Source organism: Brassica napus, chromosome A1 (genome assembly GCF_020379485.1).
Source record: "Brassica napus cultivar Da-Ae chromosome A1, Da-Ae, whole genome shotgun sequence".
NCBI classification, from domain to species: Eukaryota; Viridiplantae; Streptophyta; class Magnoliopsida; order Brassicales; family Brassicaceae; genus Brassica; species Brassica napus.
In genome coordinates this window covers 2,401,446-2,420,281 of record NC_063434.1, presented here as the reverse complement: position 1 = coordinate 2,420,281, position 18,836 = coordinate 2,401,446, and the positions used below count along the sequence as shown (strand labels likewise).

Below are 18,836 nucleotides of genomic sequence, written 5' to 3'. Positions count from 1 at the left end.
TCCCAATCTTGAAACCAAATCAATTGAATCAAATAGACTACTCCATTTATAACAATAGCAACAATATAATCAAGCAAAAACAAAAAAAAAAGAAATAGGTAGAGTATTTATGTTATTAGGTAGTAGACTAAGAAGAAGGCCACAGTACAAGCTTGATCCAGAGGCCCACAAGCACTACTGAAGACTTGGGCCCATTTACATCTCAAATACCCACACAACACAACAAAGCAATTTGTACAGTCTGCAGATGAAGTTGTATATAATAAAACACTCAGGCGCAAACACACTAATCTTGCAAAAGATTAGGACTGCTGAAGACGCGCTTCAAACTAGGACACACTGTTCGGAACCTCCCCATGCTCACCGAAGATATCTGCCAATCACCAAGACATAAGTCTCATTGATTATTGGCTAGATTTTGATATGGAAGTAAACAGTCATTGTTATTACCTTTGGACAGAAACGGAGATCCAGTGTCTCTAGGGAGCAGCATCCTGATATAGCTGCTTCGACTCCTGCTTCATCCATGTTACAAGACTACCAAATACAAAGGTACAAAAAGTGTGTTTAGTGATAATATCAGTACAAGTACTTGAACTATAGATATCTTTAACTAGCTCAAACTGAATCAACAATGAGGATACATACCTGAAGAAAGAGACTAGCCAGTCTTGGACATTTAAGTTTCAGTACTTCCAGAGAGCAACAGTTGCTACACAATCCATTTTTGATTCGAAAATTCAATTAGTAAAATGGAATAACACCAAATATTTGATGAGAAACATATAAACAAGTCGATAAGAAATGGTAAAGCCTTTCATACCTTAGATTAAGTAAGACCAGGTTGGAACAGGCGAGGTTAACCTCCTTTAAATTGACCGATAGCGAAAGGTTCAGTGATGATAGATGATAAAACCGAGCTGCAGGCGGTATCAAGACCTTTCTGATATTGGGGCACCCCACACAATTGAGGTTTTGCAGTAACCGGTTGGCTGTTTCAGCCGCTTCTTGTGTGTTCTCGCTAGAACTGTATCCACCAAAGTAATCAAAGAGCTGTACATTGGTTGAACCCCAATCAAGGTCATGCATGTTAACACAGCCGTTCAAGCTCAAATGGGTCAAGTGCGTGCAGTACGCAAGTAGATCATCTATCGCAGTCTGACAGAGAGTTCCATACGACAGGTCCAACTCTTCAAGTGCCGGTAAAGCACCTTCTTTGTACAGAGGCTCCAGCGATGAATCGGTGAGATACTTGCAGGCTTGTAATTTGAGTACCTAAACAATAGAAAATACGCAAAATTATAGTTCTCATGGTAATAATATAAAGTATTTATGATCTTTAAGGTCTTAAATTACCTTGAGCTGAATACATGACTTGAAGATGGGCTCCAGATTCATCAAGAAAGTGTAGGACAAATCAAGAACAGTCAAATTTGGGAGACCGTTTAAGGAAGACAAGCCATCAGAGCCAATGGAAGGGCATGACATTAGGACCAGTGACTCAATTAGTGGGCAAGAAGCAGTTGTTGCAGACAGACAGTCATCCGTCAGCTGACTGGAAAGGTAATGGGGGAGAAATTGATTAGAGCACCAAAAAAATAAGTCATAAAAATGAAAATGAAAGATAACAAACAAATACTCTGTCTGTAGGCCTTTTTATGGTTGAAGTTATATATTAAATGATACATTTTAACAAATAACCATTTTCTTAATGTTAGTGCTTTTAACTAAAACTATCTACAATTTGAAACAGAGGGAGCATATAATTACCCGCAGAAAGAAGCATCTAAAGATGTTAATAGAGGGCAAATGATGGATGCTTCAGACAGTACACCACAACCTTTCAGTTCAAGGGACACCATATACGGTGCTTCGATATTGAGCACACTCAATTTCGGGCATATTCCTAGATTTAGAGACCGGAGCGCAACCTGTTCCCAGCCAAAAGGAAGAAGGGAAAAATTCTTCAGTTAAGAAAAGTTAGTTATTTGATGTGAGAGAAGCAAACACTCACAGGCTGGAAGAGTGCAGTTTCAAGATGGTCACAACCATCCAAACATATCTCCTCTATGCGAGGGCACTTCAACTCGAGAGAAGTGACAGCACGACAGCCAACAAGGGACAGAGTAGCCAACGATGAATTGCAGAATCGCACCTCTGTTAAGCTCTACAAGAATATACAAGATTCAGAATCAGTTAACCAGCCATTAAGTATCACCCATTGCGTTAAAACGATGTGTCACACCTCACAGTTGTCAAGAATTAATGACTTCAGCATTGGGCATCCACCATCATCACTGAATATTTCACAAACAGTGTTGGAAAGTGATTCACAATCAGAGAGGTCCACTTCTTGCAAGGACTGGCAATGCAGAACCAATGTTGTCAGATTCTCCTGTTTCTGGAGAGCTAATCTCTGCAACCAAAATGAAGAAATATTAACAAAAATTCCAACTAATGGAACTGTATGAACAAAACACGGTTAACTAAAAGTGCATACTCGAAGGGAGTTGGAAGCGATTGTGATACGGCGAAGCGCTGGACAGTTTGAAATAGTGATTGATGAAAGCATGGTGCTTTGCAAGTTAAGCTCTGTGAATCTGTTAAACACAGCGGAAAGAGAACATTTATGTGAAATGATGAGAATTTTTTTGAAGGCTTAACTACTCATCATAATAAAATCTGCAGAGGAGACTAGAGATGAGGACTATACTTGCGGCAATGGACTAGGCTTATACTCTGCAAACGAGAGAGATGCAACGCTACAGATGTCAACAGATTGCAATTATCAAGCTCCAAAACCTGCAATAGATGATATGTGATTAACTCAACTGGAAACAATGGTCCTAGGTAAGGTAAAGCTTGTAGATCAATGTGGATAAGACAAAAGCAATCACCGACCTCCAGCGCATGACTATTAGCAATCCATGTCATAGACGCGGATGTTATACCCTCACAGCTATGAAGCTTGAGAACTGTCAACATGGGGAGATGTACCGACTTCAAAGAGGAAAAAAAGGGCACACAAGTCAGAAAAAGAAGAGTATGAGACAGCATAAGGGGGTAGAAAAGCAGCATCAGATAAGAGGAGACCAACCTCAAGAGATATATTGGGGCAGTATGAAGCATTAAGAACATGGAGACCAGCACAAGCCTGTGCTATTTCACGCAGAGTTTCATCACTGACACAGGAACAATTGGAAACATCGAGCGACTCTAACTGAGGACACGAAATGGCAGCTGAACGAATAGCAGCATCCAAGAGCTTATGGCACGAGGCTATATCAAGAAGTTGGAGGAGTGGACAGTTAAGCATCGCCTGTGACATGTTGCTTCTTTTTAATGATAAAGACCTCAGCTGCGGACACCTAAAAGATACAAAAAAAAAAACAATAATACATAAGCGAACAAGAATGAAAATGAATTTTATTGAAAAGAAACTTCACCTTAGAGACAAACGCATGACTCGACATTTTGTAATTTTAAGTTCACGTAGCCGATCATGACTCAGGTTAATTTCCTGAGCACCATTTCCTAGAATAGCCTCGTTTACAGTCACGCTTCTCAACATATTACACTCCTCCAATGCCTGGAAAAAGTTTTCACTGATATGACCTTTTCCTATAATCAAGACCTCCAGATTCCTGAAACATGCGAAACATACTGTAAAATGGGCATATATATATATATACACATAAGCTTAATTTATGAAGTGAGGCAGATACCTCAAAGTGGTAGCTGCTTTCATAGCCAGAGCGTTAACAGCAGGAGCGCCATAAACATTCACTTCAGTGGCATTGGGATAGCGATGACACATGTCTTCAACTGCAAACAAGACAACCAAACGTTTATATTTTATCTATGTATATTAATGCCTTTCAATCATGGTTTTTAAAAATCCGATTTATACTATTCACATCTGTTAAATCATTTTAAATCGGTTTAAATCAATCTAAACTATTCCAAATCTGTTGAATTAAGCAATAGTATTACGACTTTGACACAAATCCACAAATTTGTCTGATTTCTTTTGTTTGTATATCTAATTTTGATAATTAATCAAATCTTTTGCGGATTAGAATTTCTTTTGAAGACCAATCTCATCATAAAAAAATGCAGAATGAATAATACCCTAATGCTACAATTCTATTGTCCTCACTGAATATCAACGAAAACAAATGTACAAGAGCAGAGAAGACACCCTTAACATATGTATGAAGGACAAACTTACATTGCTCAATAGAGATCCTCATATTCTCAAAGTTCAAGACCTTCCAAAAATCCTCATGAGCACTAGCTACTCTCCACTGACGACATACCATAGCAGAGCGACAGAGGTCGATGTGACTCAAAAACGAGAATACCTGAAAGAAAAAAAAAATACAAAAATTTAAAAACAAAGAAAAGTATATCTAAAAAAATTATCTTGAATTTTTTTTTTAAAACGTTGTACCATGTGTAAGAGGTCATCAGTCAAATCAATATGAACTTCAAAATCTTCTGCATCCGAAGAACCATTATCATCTCCATCATCTCTCTTCCCATCTTTCCGACCAGTGTAATTCAAGATAAAATTCTGACAGAACATATCAGTATCCGTCCGAGGAGAAGAGGCAACTCCGAAACTAACACTTCTCTCCACCGACGAACCAGAGTTTCCAGCATCTGAAGATACACTGCTAAACAAAATGAAAGTAAAAAGGATTAAAAATCAAAACTTTAAAGAGATTCACTATCAAGTGAAAGGAGTCAGAGAGAGAGAGAGCTCACGCAAGGCCAGAGTACACTTTAGCACGTTTGTGATACGAATCGTGATCAGCTTCCTCCATGGTACAATCCTCATTGCTAGTACTCTCTCCTTGAACCAATTGATGCAAGCGAATCTCAGATGACCGTACTCGCTCCAATTCAGCACCGTTCTCTTCCCTCTCGTTTAGATCGAAACCGACAAAGTCTCCACCTTTGTTGTTGTTGTTGTTATCGTCCATGGCTGATTGTTTCTTCAGTCTATGGGAAACTCCGCCTCTGTTTCTGTTCTCCTCTTGTTCCTCGTCGTCGGTGAAGCAGTGGAAACACCAAATCCTCATGCACACATCCTCGGTCTCGATCTATTACATTTAAGGAAACTGGATCAGGAAAAATCCAGAATTTGAGGGGGAAAGTTACTAAATTTGGAAAGTTCAGAACGAATTAAGAGGAAAAAAAAAGTAGAATTGAATCTCTGATTTTGGGATTAGGGTTTGAGGAAAGGAGATCAGATCTTTGGGAAGAGAGAGAGAGAGAGAGAGAGAGAGAGAGAGTATACTGTGAGTTTTCTAGCTTTACACAAAAGTGGTCGTTGATGAGTTCCGGCGAAAATGGAAAAAAAAAATTGAAAAGACAAAACACAATCGGGAAAGGAAAGAAAAAAAGAGACAGCTTTGTTTGGAGTTCCTCTTTGCTTCACGGTTTTCATTTGGTCAGGGTGGAAGGACGTTTGGAAACGGTGTCGTTTGACGATACGTACTCTCAAGAGTCAAGACAATAATAACAATGTTTTTTTTAATAAGATTGTACGATGAATGAAACTGACATTTACGAACGAAGACGAAGCGATACTGCCACGTGTGCACGAACGTAAAGCGTTAAGAACTGTTAACAGTTGGATAGCTGCTCGAGCCACGCTGTAGCCTGTAGATACAAATAGTCAGCACTCAGCAATACGTAGAAGAAGACTTGTCCGAGTCTTGTTGGATCGGTCTGGCCCACTGGGCCTCCTATATTATTTGACGCATGTTATGCCAAACATCAATACATATGACATGAATTAGAGAAAAAAAGAGAGACTTTTATTCGTGTTCCCTTTTCTGATTAGACTACATTCATATGATTTCAACCCATAACATTCTTCCTTCTTAAGAGTGACGATCACGAGTTTTCTCTACTTTTATATTTTTTTCCATTTTTGTATTGGGAAAACAAAAGATGATATTGCAATGGTATCTATGGTTGCAAAGTAATTAACGCGTTAAATTATAGAACATTTAGTAAGCTTGTCGCATAATTGGCCAGTGATTAGATGATAACTTAGGCCACCTATACACACACATTTATATCGAATCTCGCCACCGAATGATAAACTCAGCAAATAGAATTTATCGTACATATAGTAGTACATTCTGCATTAACAAACACTGGCTATTTTCTTCTTATGGAAAAAATTGAGAGAAGACAACCATCGAAATATTGTGGAAATATCAACCTTTGGGAAATTATGGAGTGGATGTAACTATAGTCAGAGGCGTGCCTACGGTGTATTGAAAAAGGCATTCGCCTCAGGCTCCCGATTAATATTACTGTTTTTAGGGTCCCAAAATTTAAAATAATTTCTAGTATAGTAGTTTAGACTTATTTAAAAAAAACATTTATACGAAAATTAATTAACTCACTTTTTGAATTCATGTATTTTTTTCTATATGACATAATATAACATATTTATGTTATAAACTTATTCTTTTACAGTATTAGACTTGTGTATTTGGTGAAAATAATATATCATATATCATATTAGAAAATTGTAAATAAATTTATTTTTAAAACTTGCCTTAGGCCACTAAAACTCTTTGTACGGCACTGACTATAGTTATTTATTGTTATTATGTTTCATATTAAGTGATATAAACCTCAGGCTTTGGTTTCATTTTAATTATTGATGTTTTGCTTTCTCGGCACAAGAATATGATATGGTTTTTTCTGTTGACCTATAAAATAAATCAAATGGTTAATATGTTTATTGTTTTCATTTCAGTTGGTAAAAAAAATAACTTAGATAAACATATGTAATTTACGATTATATTTGATACAGCGGTGGATATGCTAAACAGCTGCATGCTACTACACGACCAAATCTGAGAATGTATGTGTGGGACGGTTGAGTTATAATTAAGACATCTCATAAATATTATTATTTGAAAACAAAAGAAATATCAACGATGAATGAATGAGCTTGTTTGGTGGGATAATGAAGTTAAGTCGCAATTATTTAATTTACGTTACGTAGACTAGAACTGTTTAAGGGTAGACAGGCAGGTGGGTGGAATTAAATGGCTTCCTTCTTTTAAAGGATCCACTGACTCAGAAGAAACTTCAATGTCATCAAAAAATAATACTAGTTATTAAAAAATGTCATGGTGGAAGGGTTTCTTGATCTTCTTGATGTTGAGTCTGTGTGTGTCATCGGAAGAGAGCATGCAAATGCAATACGACTACTTGAAAGTTCCGGCAAGTGAGTTCGTGGGCTCCATTGACACCATCGTTGAAGTAATAAGCCAAGTGACTTCAATTTTGTCTGAGTTTGCGGATTTTAGTGGAGATAGTCGGCTGCAAGATGCGGTATCTGATTGCCTGGATCTGCTCGATGTTTCTTCGGACGAGCTGAGTTGGTCTGCTTATGCTTCTCAGAATCCAAATGGTACTTACATTTAAAACCGTATCTCTAGTTTTATCACACCTTTATAGTGTTAGAAACTTTCAGTACATAATTTCTTTAAACTTCAATTATAGAACATGCAAACTTTGACCTCAAGGTCAAAATTGTTTTTGGATCAGTCGACAAATTAACAAAAGAAAATACATTGGTTACAAAAATACACGTTTTGCCATAAAAACGGAACTTAATTAGTGATTATATATGTAACAATTCAGAAATTTTGATTAATTGGGCCATTAATTATTGACATATAAAGACTAACCGAAAGACAACACCCAAATATGTGATGATAATCTTTTCAAAATTACACATCATATACACACAAAAAAAGACAAATGAGAGGGACCTTAATTAATGTTAATGCGACGTACAAGATCGCTGTGGAATTTTAGTCTTATAAATTATAAACGTGTTACGTAAATATGAAACATCAATTATTGTGAAACAACACACCGTACCTGTACAACTCGACTGGTTTGGAGCTTATTTATCTAGTTAGATTCTCGACGACTCAAATAAAATGTGATCACTTGATCCTCCATGATGTTAAATGATACTGTACTAATATAGTAAGACACATTTTTTCAAAACATTTAATTGAAATGGGCTGAATTGAGAAGTTTGTTTTTAAAGAATTCTGTTTTTGTACTTGCTGCATAAAGTTGAAATAGGTGGTTCTTTGCCCATCGACTATAATAAAATGAGCTTGCATCACAAACACAACACAAATTATATTTTTTAGAGAATGGAGGGGTTAATCAAATTGAACGTGGTCTTGATAACCAAAATTCTCGATCCACCTAACTATATACGTGCATGCACTATGCTATATTATTTTTTCAAAGATTTTACAAAATGTATATACATAAAAGTATATTTTTATTGAGGGAGTCATTTCTACCAAATGATTTATGGTAGTAACCATAACTTATGTTAATTGTATTCGTTTGAATCTATTAGTCAAGAAATGTTAGAACTTTCCATCTTGTTATTTTAGTACACATTAAATTTAAATATAAACATATGTCAAGTGACGATGATTATGTTACGTCAAGGCTATGCATTTTCTTTCATTGAGGAAATGAAAGCAACTTTTACAAAATCATTAGTAAATGGCATGTGCGTCGTAGGGACAGGGAACATGGATTCAAAATCGTAGATACTTATTGCATAATAAATGTAAATGTGAATGAATGAAAATGATAGTGTTGAAATGTGACGGTCTTGGAGTGGGGTCAGCAGGTAAGGGCAACGGAACAGGGAACGTGGGATCAGACACAAAGACATGGTTAAGCGCTGCTCTATCCAATCAAGACACTTGCATGGAAGGCTTCGACGGTACATCTGGTCTCATCAAACCTCTTGTAGCTGGTAATTAATCTTTTTTCTTACTATGTTAATTATATTATTTGTGTGGGTCACTAAAAAAGTAAATTGACATAATGGTATGGTAATGTTTAAGCATGCGCATTCGATTCACATTGTTTTCTTTTTGGATTTTTGTTTTCTGTGTTAGGTTATGAGAAACAGGTCTAAACTACAATCATACTTCATTTCGGTTTGAATCGGTTTTAGACTAAAAAACATAAAAATTGTATAATTTAAGTATTTTCAATGTTTTTTTTTCAAAAGGTTTGCTTATTCATTATAAGTATATTATTAACTTATTTTGATATTTTGGCTCGTTTCAGGCAGTCTCGGTCAATTATATTCTATGCTTAGGGATCTGTTACCACTTGTTGAGCCCGACCAGAAACCTCAACCCATTACCAAACCTCGTCCAATTGGTAAAGGACCAACGGCTCCACCAGGCCGGACACTTAGGAACATTGACGACGATGAGGAAAGTCAATTCCCAGACTGGTTCAGACCAGGCGACCGGAGACTCCTTGAAACCAACGGAGTGAGTTACGACGTTATTGTAGCACAAGATGGGACAGGCAACTTCACGACCATAATGGACGCCGTTAAGGAAGCTCCTGATTACAGCTGGACACGTTTCGTCATATACATTAAAAAGGGTTTATACCTGGAGAACGTTGAGATCAAGAAGAAGAAATGGAACCTCGTAATGTTAGGTGATGGCATTGACGTGACAATTATTTCCGGTAACCGCAGCTACATTGACGGCTCGACCACGTTCCGATCCGCTACATTCGGTAATTAAATGTTTTGTAACATACTTGTTGTCTTGTTGATCCATGCACACGTGAAAGTTGGTTATAATTATATATATTTATATTTCAGCTGTAAACGGAAGAGGATTCTTGGCTAGAGATATAACGTTTCAGAACACAGCTGGACCAGAGAAGCATCAAGCCGTTGCCCTTAGGTCTGACTCTGACCTATCTGTGTTCTATAGATGTGCCATGAGAGGTTATCAAGATACACTCTACACGCACACTATGCGTCAGTTTTACCGCGAGTGCACCATCACTGGAACGGTGGATTTTATATTTGGAGATGGAACAGTTGTGTTTCAAAATTGTCAAATTTTGGTTAAGAAAGGACTCCCTGACCAAAAGAATACCATCACTGCACAAGGCAGGAAAGAAGCTGACCAACCCTCAGGTAAACAAACACTTCTTGAAACTCTTTAATTACGGTTTGGTTTCTTGTCACCCAAGAAACTATGTAATATAATGATTCTCGATTATATTGAACCTTTTTTTGTTCATATCCAGGATTCTCGATTCAGTTCAGCAATATCTCGGCGGATGCAGACTTAGTCCCATACCTGAACACGACACACACGTATCTAGGAAGGCCATGGAAGCAATATTCAAGGACAGTTTTCATGAGGAACAACTTGAGCGACGTTGTGAGGCCTGAAGGATGGCTCGAGTGGAACACCACTTTTGCTTTGGACACACTCTTCTATGGAGAGTTTTTGAACTACGGACCAGGTTCAGGACTCAGCAGCCGAGTCAAGTGGCCTGGTTACCACGTGTTTAACAACTCTGACCAGGCCAACAATTTCACCGTTTCTCAGTTCATTGAAGGAAACCTTTGGCTGCCTTCTACTGGAGTAACGTTTACTGCTGGCTTGGGTGTCTAAATTAACATGGCTCAGTGTTTACCTTTTTGCCTATCAATTTTAACTTTTGATATGAAATATTAAAATCTATTATAACTCAAAAGAGTCCCCAAAAATTATATATTAGAGTATATTGATATGAGAAATGTCATAAACAAAATAACAAGAAACTAAAAGAAAGAAGCATTGTATATACAATTGCACCTTGCTTTTATTAATTCTGATGCAAAGGCGATGAAAGAGCTACTACATATAAGGCCACTTAAGGCTAAGGGTAAAAACATAAACAGGTATTACCCAAAGACCATTCCAAAAGAAGAAAAAAACAAATAAAACTTGAGCACCATTACTAAACCCAATATTGTGTATGTCTTTGCTATATTTGCTAATTGCAGAAAGATGATTTCAAGAGTTTTTACCAACACCTTGACGATCGTCTCTCTCTTCATCATCCTTCACATCTGCTGAAGAACTGTTGTTGCTTGGCACAACCGTGGCAGGTGACCATTGGTCAGGAACCATCAGAAAATAAGCTGTCATGGCTTTCCTGAAACGTTTCTTGTATTGCTGCGGTGATATCACTGTGGGAGTTGAGTTCTTTGGTCCTCCAAGCAGCCCTGAGGTTTTGACCCAAGTCTCCAAATGTTTGTCCCAAGTGTACTGCCTCATGAAGTCTATAGTTCCTAGAACAAGCTCACTTCGTTCCTCATCTACCCCGACTAGTAATGAGTAATCCATTACGTGTATTGACTTCAGCCAAAGAAACAAAGTAACACATCTTCCATCAGTAACATGTACAGCCCAAGAACATATTCAGCAATTCAAAACAGTTTAAAGAAGAGAAGTAACCGGAAAACTTACAGCAAGAAACGATGTATCATTCCAGACGGCTCTTTCAAGAAGCCGTTTTGCCTTGCTCCCAACAAATATTGGAGATGTGGGCATTGCTTCGACCAGATTCTGGTCCAGCAAAACTGTGTTGCTACCACTTGTATCCGGATTGTAACGGGCACGAGTGGAGCCTTTTAGGTCATAAAGCCTAGCGAAGTTACGCTTGAACAGAAGATTCTCCATCACCAAGACATCCATTTTGAACTCTTTCCCTCCTTTAAGGTGTTTGGATGAGACCTTTACAGATTTTAGCAAAGAATCATTGGTTTAATTATTATATGTCAACAAAATAGGTAATAAAATAAATCGATTTATGTTGTGTTACCTGATAGATTCCCAAGATCTTTGCAAGGCTTGTGGGGCTTTTAGTACAGATTGAATCAGTCAGGTATTTGAAGTAAGCTGGCGCAAATTTGATGAAGGACTCAAGCTCAGTCTTTGTAACTTGTTTGATGATAAAACGGTCATCCAAAGTCTTTGCAAAGAAGACATTGCTCTTCCCACCCTGAGCTCCCCATTTTCTACACCGACCAAGAGATCTGATGAAATCAGTTTCCGAGGGACAGCAAATCTTCCTCAGAGCCTCAAACTCCTTGGCATAGTAACACGTCACAGAGTACTTCACTTTCCCAGGAGGACTCTCATCTGTAAACGAGACTCTAGCGTGCAGATCTTTCAAATACAAAGACGACTGCAGCAGCTGCGAAACTTGTTCATCAGCAGAGCTTAGGCTTCTACTCATGTCAACTGACAAATCGCTCAAAGAGTTCAACGAGAGAAGGTTCACAGAATCAAAAAGTGAAAAGGAGCCTCCACTATCTAACCGATCTCTTGCCTTATCTGATCCAGACATTTGAGCGTTATACTCTGATGAGGTAAGGGCATAAGCTATGATACTAGTAGGTTCGTCATCATATACAGGTAGTACCAACTCATTAATCCCCAGAGGAAGTAGCAGCCTTGCACCACTTTGCCATTCAAGCTCTCTATATGAAGAAACATAAACAGGCCGGTCTTCAGCCATAATATGCTTGCGAGAATTAAGCGAATAATTCTTGTTGAGTGAATAGTAGAAACTAGGAGAAGGCATCTGAACTTGCATTGTATGTTCCTCATTGGTTGGCCCACTTTCTGAATCCAACAGCTTTAAATCATAACTCTGAGTTCCGTTTGCTGAAGCAGCTCTGCTAGGCGGACGAGAAATACCATTATTCTCCGAGGCAGTTTGTTCACCTATCCATGCTGCATCAAGAGTATCAGATAAGTCTGTTGTTGTTGCTTGGGTCTGGCTCTCAGAAAGCATCACTTTAACCATCTGCGAAGGCTCCACAACGTTTTCTTTACCACCTTCACTAGATTCAGAGGGTTTGTCTGAGCCTACATCTTCAGGAATGACACCTTTCCCGCTAATATCAGAAAATGATTTACCCTTTTTAAGACTTTTATCATACTCCGCATCTTGGGGAAGAGAGTCATTACTACTTGCAATCGACTTTTCTTTTTCATCACCAAGCTTTTCTAAGGAGACGTCACGGCCCATAACTTTTGAGGAAGAATTCCTCAGAGCTTCAGAATAGTTATTTCTCACCATACTGGCCGCTCCTGTCAGGCATTCATCCCAGGCATAGGAGTCGAAAAGTATCAGTCTTCGAAGTTTGTTTATCAGAAGGATATCAACAGTAGGTTGCCCATCCTTAGACACACTTAACATTTGCTGCAAAGATTCCTGAAACCACCAACAGCTAAAATCAGGTGACAAAATCTACAATTGCTCAGAAAATAAGTTTCAGATCCTTTTTTTGAGCACAACCACATGGCAAGTGCAATCAAGAAACAGTCCACTACATGAGAAAGTGTATAGTATACAAATGCAGAATGTTTTTTCCAAATGTAAAAATATATGTTTATTTATTCACGTGCTGATAATTAACTTTCATTATATAAACAAATATATTGTGAGGAGTGTGAGTGATGTGAATGCGCCAAGCATATGCAACTCTGCTACTTCTTAAGTCTAACGAAGTGTAAGTTGCATGACAAGGTACCTTATATTCCTTTTTACGTTGATCAAGAAGTCCTGCAAGTTCTTCAAGAGAAAGCTTTATCTTCTCGGGAATGCTACCCATTGTTTTCGCTGAAATCTGACTAAGTGCCTCCTGAACCTCGTTGAAAAGGACCTCCGCTTTATTAATCACCTATTGTATAGAAAACCACAACAAATAAGTAAAACAAGACTCTCCTGGGTTTGTTGATTATTATACAAATATTCAATTAAAAACTGTTGTAACCTCTTTAGATTCCCTTTGGAGCCAATCCTGGTTTTCACAGTTGAACTCAAGTTTTGCTGGTGGCAAAGAAACTGCAAATATATTGATTGAAGCATAGCGGAAGCAAGCCACCATTTTCCCAAAACTGCAGTAAGGAAAGATTATATGAGACAATCCAAAATATATGGAATGGTTTAAACTTTAAACATTCCACTGTGAAAGTGTTTATTAGGAAGTAAATCTCTTCATACCCATAGAAACGGAGACAGTCTCTGTGAAGGGAGTGACCACAGTTGGCGACACGACTAGCTGCTGCATGGTTCGAGAAGCTCAGTTCCAAAAACTTACCAAAAGACAGGCCCCACGCAGCATCTGACATCACAATTCTTCGTGTGGCAGGAGGAAAGCCACTGATCCGAGGACATTTCAGGCACCGATGCCACATCCAAATTTTTCCTTCGCGTTGTCCAGGTAGCAGTTCAGGCAGTTTCTTAACAGATATTGTAAGACTACCTTGCCTGTGAATATAACTATGAATGTGTGCTTCTACTGGCATCGCACATGACGGGCAAGAACGATCCTAAACAAGAGAATAATGCAAGCCTCAGCTATATAAAACCATACGTCTATACCAAAAAATGATATGCTTCATAACTTCTGCTCTTACTCATTTAATCAGCCTGGAATCTTTAAACCATTTTTAATGTCATTTTAAAGATTATCCCTACAGTCATCTCCTAAACTTACCTGAATCTTTTAAATTAGTTCTACAATTATACAAGTACGCAACCATAGGACTTTAATTAGATTCCACTTGGTTTCATTAGGAGTACAATGTCCTCACCATCGGCTAAAAGAATAAAGGTGTGCTAAGATATAAGAGAAGATAAAAAACATATTAAAAATGAAAGGTACCTGATCAAAGAGATTATCCCTTAAGAATCGGCCTAAAGGCTTGTCAAAGCTCCCGTAATATTTAATACGGAGTAGATGAGCCCGTTCACACACAGATCCCTTCCACACACATCTCGTTGATGCCGAAACCAATATGCTTTGATGGTCAGAAGAAGCTGACGGAAGAAAGTCTCCTTTTGAAGAGTCCATCTGTTCATGTCTGCTAAAACTTTGATCTCTTGTTATTGTGGCTTCATTAGTGTCAGCACCATCAGTGACTTGTTCTGTGGCAGAGGGTAGAACAGACCACTGGTCTTTCTGAATAGAAGCTCCTTCCGCCTGAAATGATAGCTGCCTGGATTTTAGAGTAGGAACTAACCCATTGTCCTTAGAGGTGATCATTTCTGGATCAGTATCCATGTTCTGCTTAGAAGGCTCAGTCCTGTCGTTCCCATCCAATTTCCCTTGGAAATGAGTCTTACTAGAAGCGAAATTACCAGTAACGTCGCCATTGGCTTTATGTAGCTCACCCATCAGCTCAGTAGTTGGAGACTTTTCAGCACTTGAAGCAGCAAAACCAGGTATTGTGGATATTGATCTGTTAATCGGTGATGGTTTATCAGGTAAAGCCACTGTAATTGGGGTCTGCAGAGGAAGTTCTGGAAGGGAAGCACCTTCATCTGCTAAGAAAGATGTCTCAAGAGCTAAGTGATATGCTGCAAAAACTCCATACTGAATCACATGTTTCACCCTTTTTAGTTCATCTTCGTGTGCCCCCTTGAGCAAAATCTGAAAAAAAAACAAAAACAGATCAATCAGCCAATAATATTAATATGTTAAGGATCTTATATCTGAAACACCTAAGAATATTGTGGAACTTACCGTGCAGCCCAAAGGCTTGGGGCAACCATCAAAATACATTAAAGTCTTTGCCAGTTTCTTCACACCTTGACCAGTATTAAAATGTGTCTCGACAAACTTTTCCACATGGAAGAGGTCACAGTAACCCAGCTTTGGTGATGTGAGCTGGTCAACAGAAGGGACAATCTGCGCACCGGTACAGCGGGATATGCGCTCAAGAAGGGGCCTTTTAATATTTAAAACAAGAGATATGTCCTTGGCAAGAAGATACTCCTGCGCAAACCGCGAGACAGACTTCTCCACCAAGAGGATTTGGGGATTGTGAGAGTGAATTTTGGCAACAGCCATCTTCAAATGATCCATTTCCTGAAACACCAGAGAGAGTCATTAGTGACAGTTATGATTTTCCTTTTCTTCTAGTACAAGGATACATGTCCATGGTCGTAGGGCAAAATCTAAAAGAAGAAAACCGATACATACCTGTTGCAACAAAGTGTCAAAACTAGACAACTGATTAGATATTCGTTGATACTCCAGAGCTCCTCCAAGAATTAGCAGACGTGGCTTCTCGATCTTTGAAGTCATTCGCCGATGAGCCACATTTTTCTTGCAAACAACTCCTCTCACCACCATACTAAAATAATAAAATTGTAATGTAATTAGTACTATAGTGCTTAGCAGTCAACCTAAACAGATATAAATCCCAATTAAGGAGTCCTAAAGAACTCACCTCTCACTGCGACGTCCACAGGGGATGCATTTAACCTTCACATAACCACCAGGATCCATTCCTCCGCTTTTACTCGTATCCGGCTTGAGAAGTGTTGCAGCTTCCCATGATAAAGATGTGATTATATCAAGCCAGCCCTCTCTATCGCCTTCGTCAACCATAGGTAGATTGTCAACCTCCAAAAGCTGTGCTACCAAAGCCCTAAAGTGCCCTTCAACAACGTTTTTCATAGCGCCACCGGACTTCTCCCTAGAGTGGAACTCCTTATCTTTGAAGCTATTTGATGGGCGAAGGTACCCCCAATCACCTCTATCACCTTCATCGCCTTCGTCATCAGATAACAACCCTTCTCTTTCGTCTTCTTCGTTCTCTGGCTCTGGCGGTAGCCATAAGAGCCCATCGCTCTCGAAATCTACTACTTCAGACTCAAAGGCCTCTTCACAAGTAGGGCTTCCTTCCTTCTCATCATTCCACCCATCTGCTTGCTGCATTGCTGTATCTATCGTCTCTGTATTCAGTGCGTCAGGGGGCAGGACACTTTGGATGTTTGACTCTATGTTTTCTCCAGCATCATGAGCTACATGTGATCCATAGATACGATCAACTTCATCAAGACTAATGGCACCATAGTAGTCATTTCCTTGAGAGTAAGATTGCGCGTAATCAGAGTTATAATCTTCATCGTCATAAGCTTCACCATCACTCCTGCCACTACAGATACATTCATAACAGAAGCTACAAAGGTAAAACATAAACACACATAACACAAGAAAAGCTAACCTGTTCACAAAGAATTCAACTGGATCCTGAGAGGAATGATTCCTATGCGACGATGATGATGCATTCTGCAAATCCATGTTTGAAGAGACACGACCGCTAGCTGGAGGATTCGTTTTTGAATCAACGGTGCAGTTGCTACTGTTGGAGGTGCAATTTGAGGTGGTACTAGCAGAAGGGGAAGAGCTAAAATGGAGGCTAATAATAGAAGCTCCTTTATCAGGCGGAACTATCCCTTGCTCCCACTGTTTGTAGCAGTAGTTACAAACCCTGATCCTCCTGTCTGATGACGACTCCTCATGACTATCCTTGGCTTCATCAGATGGAGAAGGGATAGAATTGGCAGCGCATTTGGCGCAGAAGACACGGCCACAGAGGCGGCAGTGATGTCTTCGGTTGAAAACAGTGAACTGAGCATCACACTCGTAACAGACAGGACAGCTGTGGTCAGGCATCCAGAAATCTCTAGACATGTGTGAGGAGGAGGTGGTGGTGGTGGAGGACTCTGTCTTTCTAGGGATCCAAGATTTGACTAAATCAACAAAGCCAGGAGCTTTGGGATCTGGCGAGTCCATTTATTGAATAATCTCCAACGAGGAGAGTCATCATGAAACACCCATTTGCTTAAACGCATAAAGTCTCAACCTTTTGAGTCCCTAAAAGAGGAAACTTTAAGCCAAGCTTGTCTGAAAAAAATGAAGATGAGAGAGAGAGAGGGAGAGGGTAATGAATTTACCTTAGATGCTTCAGAGATCCAGACCAAGTCACACTGAGGTCACTCTCTCAGCTTACACGCCCGTTTGAAGATCATTGAGATCCCTAATATAACAGTGGTATCGATTTCAGTTTCTCAATACTCAAAATTTCTCCTGTATGATTCAAGAATCAACAAAAATGCGAATTGATTAAAAAAACCTTTGAAACAAGCAACACTAAACTACACGGAACAAGCAACTAATTTTTTTAATACGAAAAGCAAACCAATCCAAAAGAAGAAACAAATAAGAAATTCCAAAAAGACGGTTGATTAAAAAACAAATACATGATAAGATTTGAAATCAATTCGAGGAAACATTAACCATTAAAGGGAAACCCTTTCTTCGATTTTTCTTAGGAAACCAAAATGAGAGATTCGAAGAGCAGAAGGGAAACCAAAAAAAATTAAAAAAATTTCAAATTGATTGAAATAGAGAATAAAAAAGAAGAAGACATAGAATGGTTACATAAACGAAGATTTGCAGTTTCTTCAGCTCCTTTCCTTTCCTTTTCCCTGTCGTATTTTGTGATTTGTTGTCCAGTTTTTATGTTCACGACTTGTCTGAAATTTTGTTGCCTTTCTCCTCCTCTATTTCGCTTTTATTTCACGTATTTTTCATTTTATCCGACACGTATCTATAATAATAATTCATTAATATTTTATTTCATTTCATTTACGTAATAGTATCACAATAAAAAAGTTAATTATGTGAACATTATACAATCAAATTTTGGTTCATTGATGTCGACCAAAAAATTCATCAACGATATTATCACTGTTTTCAACTTTATTAATAGCGATAGTTAAGCAATTCAACATTTTCTGTACTTATTTTGTTTCGTTCATTTGTTTAAATGCTAACTTTATATTACCACTACGAAACACCATTATTCCGTATTTTAGACCAGATTAGTCCTCGAAATCATTTTTTAGTATGCAATATTTTAAGCGATCATCTGAGGACGCTATCTAAGTATCTAGTATCTAAGCTGAGTTATATATTATTAACCAATAGAACAACGAGGTGAAAAAAAATGGAGAGTCGAAAATATGTACATGGGAAAGGAGAAAAAGGAGCACGTGATTTGATGATCTGTTGTCAAACATGTGAGCTTCCAAATGGATGGCTGTCAATGTTCCGATGTGATCTGGTG

At 38.5% G+C, this 18,836-nt stretch overlaps 3 protein-coding genes across 10 annotated transcripts; 1 reads left to right on the top strand and 2 right to left on the bottom strand.

The window, feature by feature from the left end:
* Positions 1-95: 95 nt before the first annotated feature.
* LOC106438513 (F-box/LRR-repeat protein 15) lies at positions 96-5,462 on the bottom strand. Of its 4 annotated transcripts, none has more exons than XM_013879700.3 (18): positions 5,306-5,462; positions 4,771-5,108; positions 4,454-4,679; positions 4,232-4,364; positions 3,726-3,825; positions 3,447-3,644; positions 3,098-3,368; positions 2,902-3,000; positions 2,714-2,802; positions 2,501-2,600; positions 2,246-2,416; positions 2,015-2,167; positions 1,771-1,931; positions 1,357-1,555; positions 824-1,275; positions 649-712; positions 451-537; positions 96-373 (listed from the first exon to the last, which is right to left on the bottom strand). In XM_013879700.3, the coding sequence occupies exons 1-18, from the start codon at positions 5,453-5,455 to the stop codon at positions 287-289; spliced, it is 3,078 nt and encodes a 1,025-aa protein (XP_013735154.2). In that variant the 5' UTR covers positions 5,456-5,462; the 3' UTR covers positions 96-286. The 4 variants fall into 4 exon arrangements, with proteins under 4 accessions (XP_013735154.2, XP_048635742.1, XP_013735153.2 ...); XM_048779785.1 differs by having other exon boundaries at positions 4,454-4,676; positions 5,306-5,461; XM_013879699.3 differs by having other exon boundaries at positions 4,771-5,453.
* Positions 5,463-7,111: 1,649 nt separating this feature from the next.
* Positions 7,112-10,608, top strand: LOC106438516 (probable pectinesterase/pectinesterase inhibitor 44). Of its 3 annotated transcripts, none has more exons than XM_013879706.3 (5): positions 7,112-7,450; positions 8,699-8,839; positions 9,160-9,627; positions 9,716-10,039; positions 10,153-10,608. In XM_013879706.3, the coding sequence occupies exons 1-5, from the start codon at positions 7,162-7,164 to the stop codon at positions 10,524-10,526; spliced, it is 1,596 nt and encodes a 531-aa protein (XP_013735160.2). In that variant the 5' UTR covers positions 7,112-7,161; the 3' UTR covers positions 10,527-10,608. The 3 variants fall into 3 exon arrangements, with proteins under 3 accessions (XP_013735160.2, XP_013735161.2, XP_013735162.2); XM_013879707.3 differs by having other exon boundaries at positions 7,113-7,450; positions 8,708-8,839; XM_013879708.2 differs by having other exon boundaries at positions 7,114-7,450; positions 8,711-8,839.
* On the bottom strand, positions 10,609-18,310 carry LOC106438515 (1-phosphatidylinositol-3-phosphate 5-kinase FAB1A). 3 transcript variants are annotated; one of them, XM_013879702.3, is made up of 13 exons: positions 18,149-18,310; positions 17,662-17,744; positions 16,929-17,581; positions 16,149-16,859; positions 15,899-16,052; positions 15,440-15,784; positions 14,579-15,346; positions 13,915-14,243; positions 13,685-13,808; positions 13,442-13,591; positions 11,722-13,122; positions 11,367-11,633; positions 10,609-11,255 (listed from the first exon to the last, which is right to left on the bottom strand). In XM_013879702.3, the coding sequence occupies exons 3-13, from the start codon at positions 17,498-17,500 to the stop codon at positions 10,911-10,913; spliced, it is 5,166 nt and encodes a 1,721-aa protein (XP_013735156.2). In that variant the 5' UTR covers positions 17,501-17,581; positions 17,662-17,744; positions 18,149-18,310; the 3' UTR covers positions 10,609-10,910. The 3 variants fall into 3 exon arrangements, with proteins under 3 accessions (XP_013735156.2, XP_048635731.1, XP_013735157.2); XM_048779774.1 differs by having other exon boundaries at positions 16,149-16,853; XM_013879703.3 differs by having other exon boundaries at positions 17,662-17,794; positions 18,149-18,272.
* Positions 18,311-18,836: the final 526 nt, after the last annotated feature.

Coding starts and splice junctions, on each gene's coding strand:
- LOC106438513 (XM_013879700.3), bottom strand. CDS start 5,455: ATGAAAACCGTGAAGCAAAGAGGAACTCCAAACAAAGCTGTCTCTTTT. Junction 3,645..3,725: donor AAAGCAGCTACCACTTTGAG/GTATCTGCCTCA, acceptor CGCATGTTTCAG/GAATCTGGAGGTCTTGATTA. Junction 2,168..2,245: donor TAATTCTTGACAACTGTGAG/GTGTGACACATC, acceptor ATATTCTTGTAG/AGCTTAACAGAGGTGCGATT.
- LOC106438516 (XM_013879706.3), top strand. CDS start 7,162: ATGTCATGGTGGAAGGGTTTCTTGATCTTCTTGATGTTGAGTCTGTGT. Junction 8,840..9,159: donor CATCAAACCTCTTGTAGCTG/GTAATTAATCTT, acceptor GGCTCGTTTCAG/GCAGTCTCGGTCAATTATAT. Junction 10,040..10,152: donor AGAAGCTGACCAACCCTCAG/GTAAACAAACAC, acceptor GTTCATATCCAG/GATTCTCGATTCAGTTCAGC.
- LOC106438515 (XM_013879702.3), bottom strand. CDS start 17,500: ATGGACTCGCCAGATCCCAAAGCTCCTGGCTTTGTTGATTTAGTCAAA. Junction 16,860..16,928: donor GTTGAATTCTTTGTGAACAG/GTTAGCTTTTCT, acceptor ATGTATCTGTAG/TGGCAGGAGTGATGGTGAAG. Junction 11,634..11,721: donor AGATCTTGGGAATCTATCAG/GTAACACAACAT, acceptor AAATCTGTAAAG/GTCTCATCCAAACACCTTAA.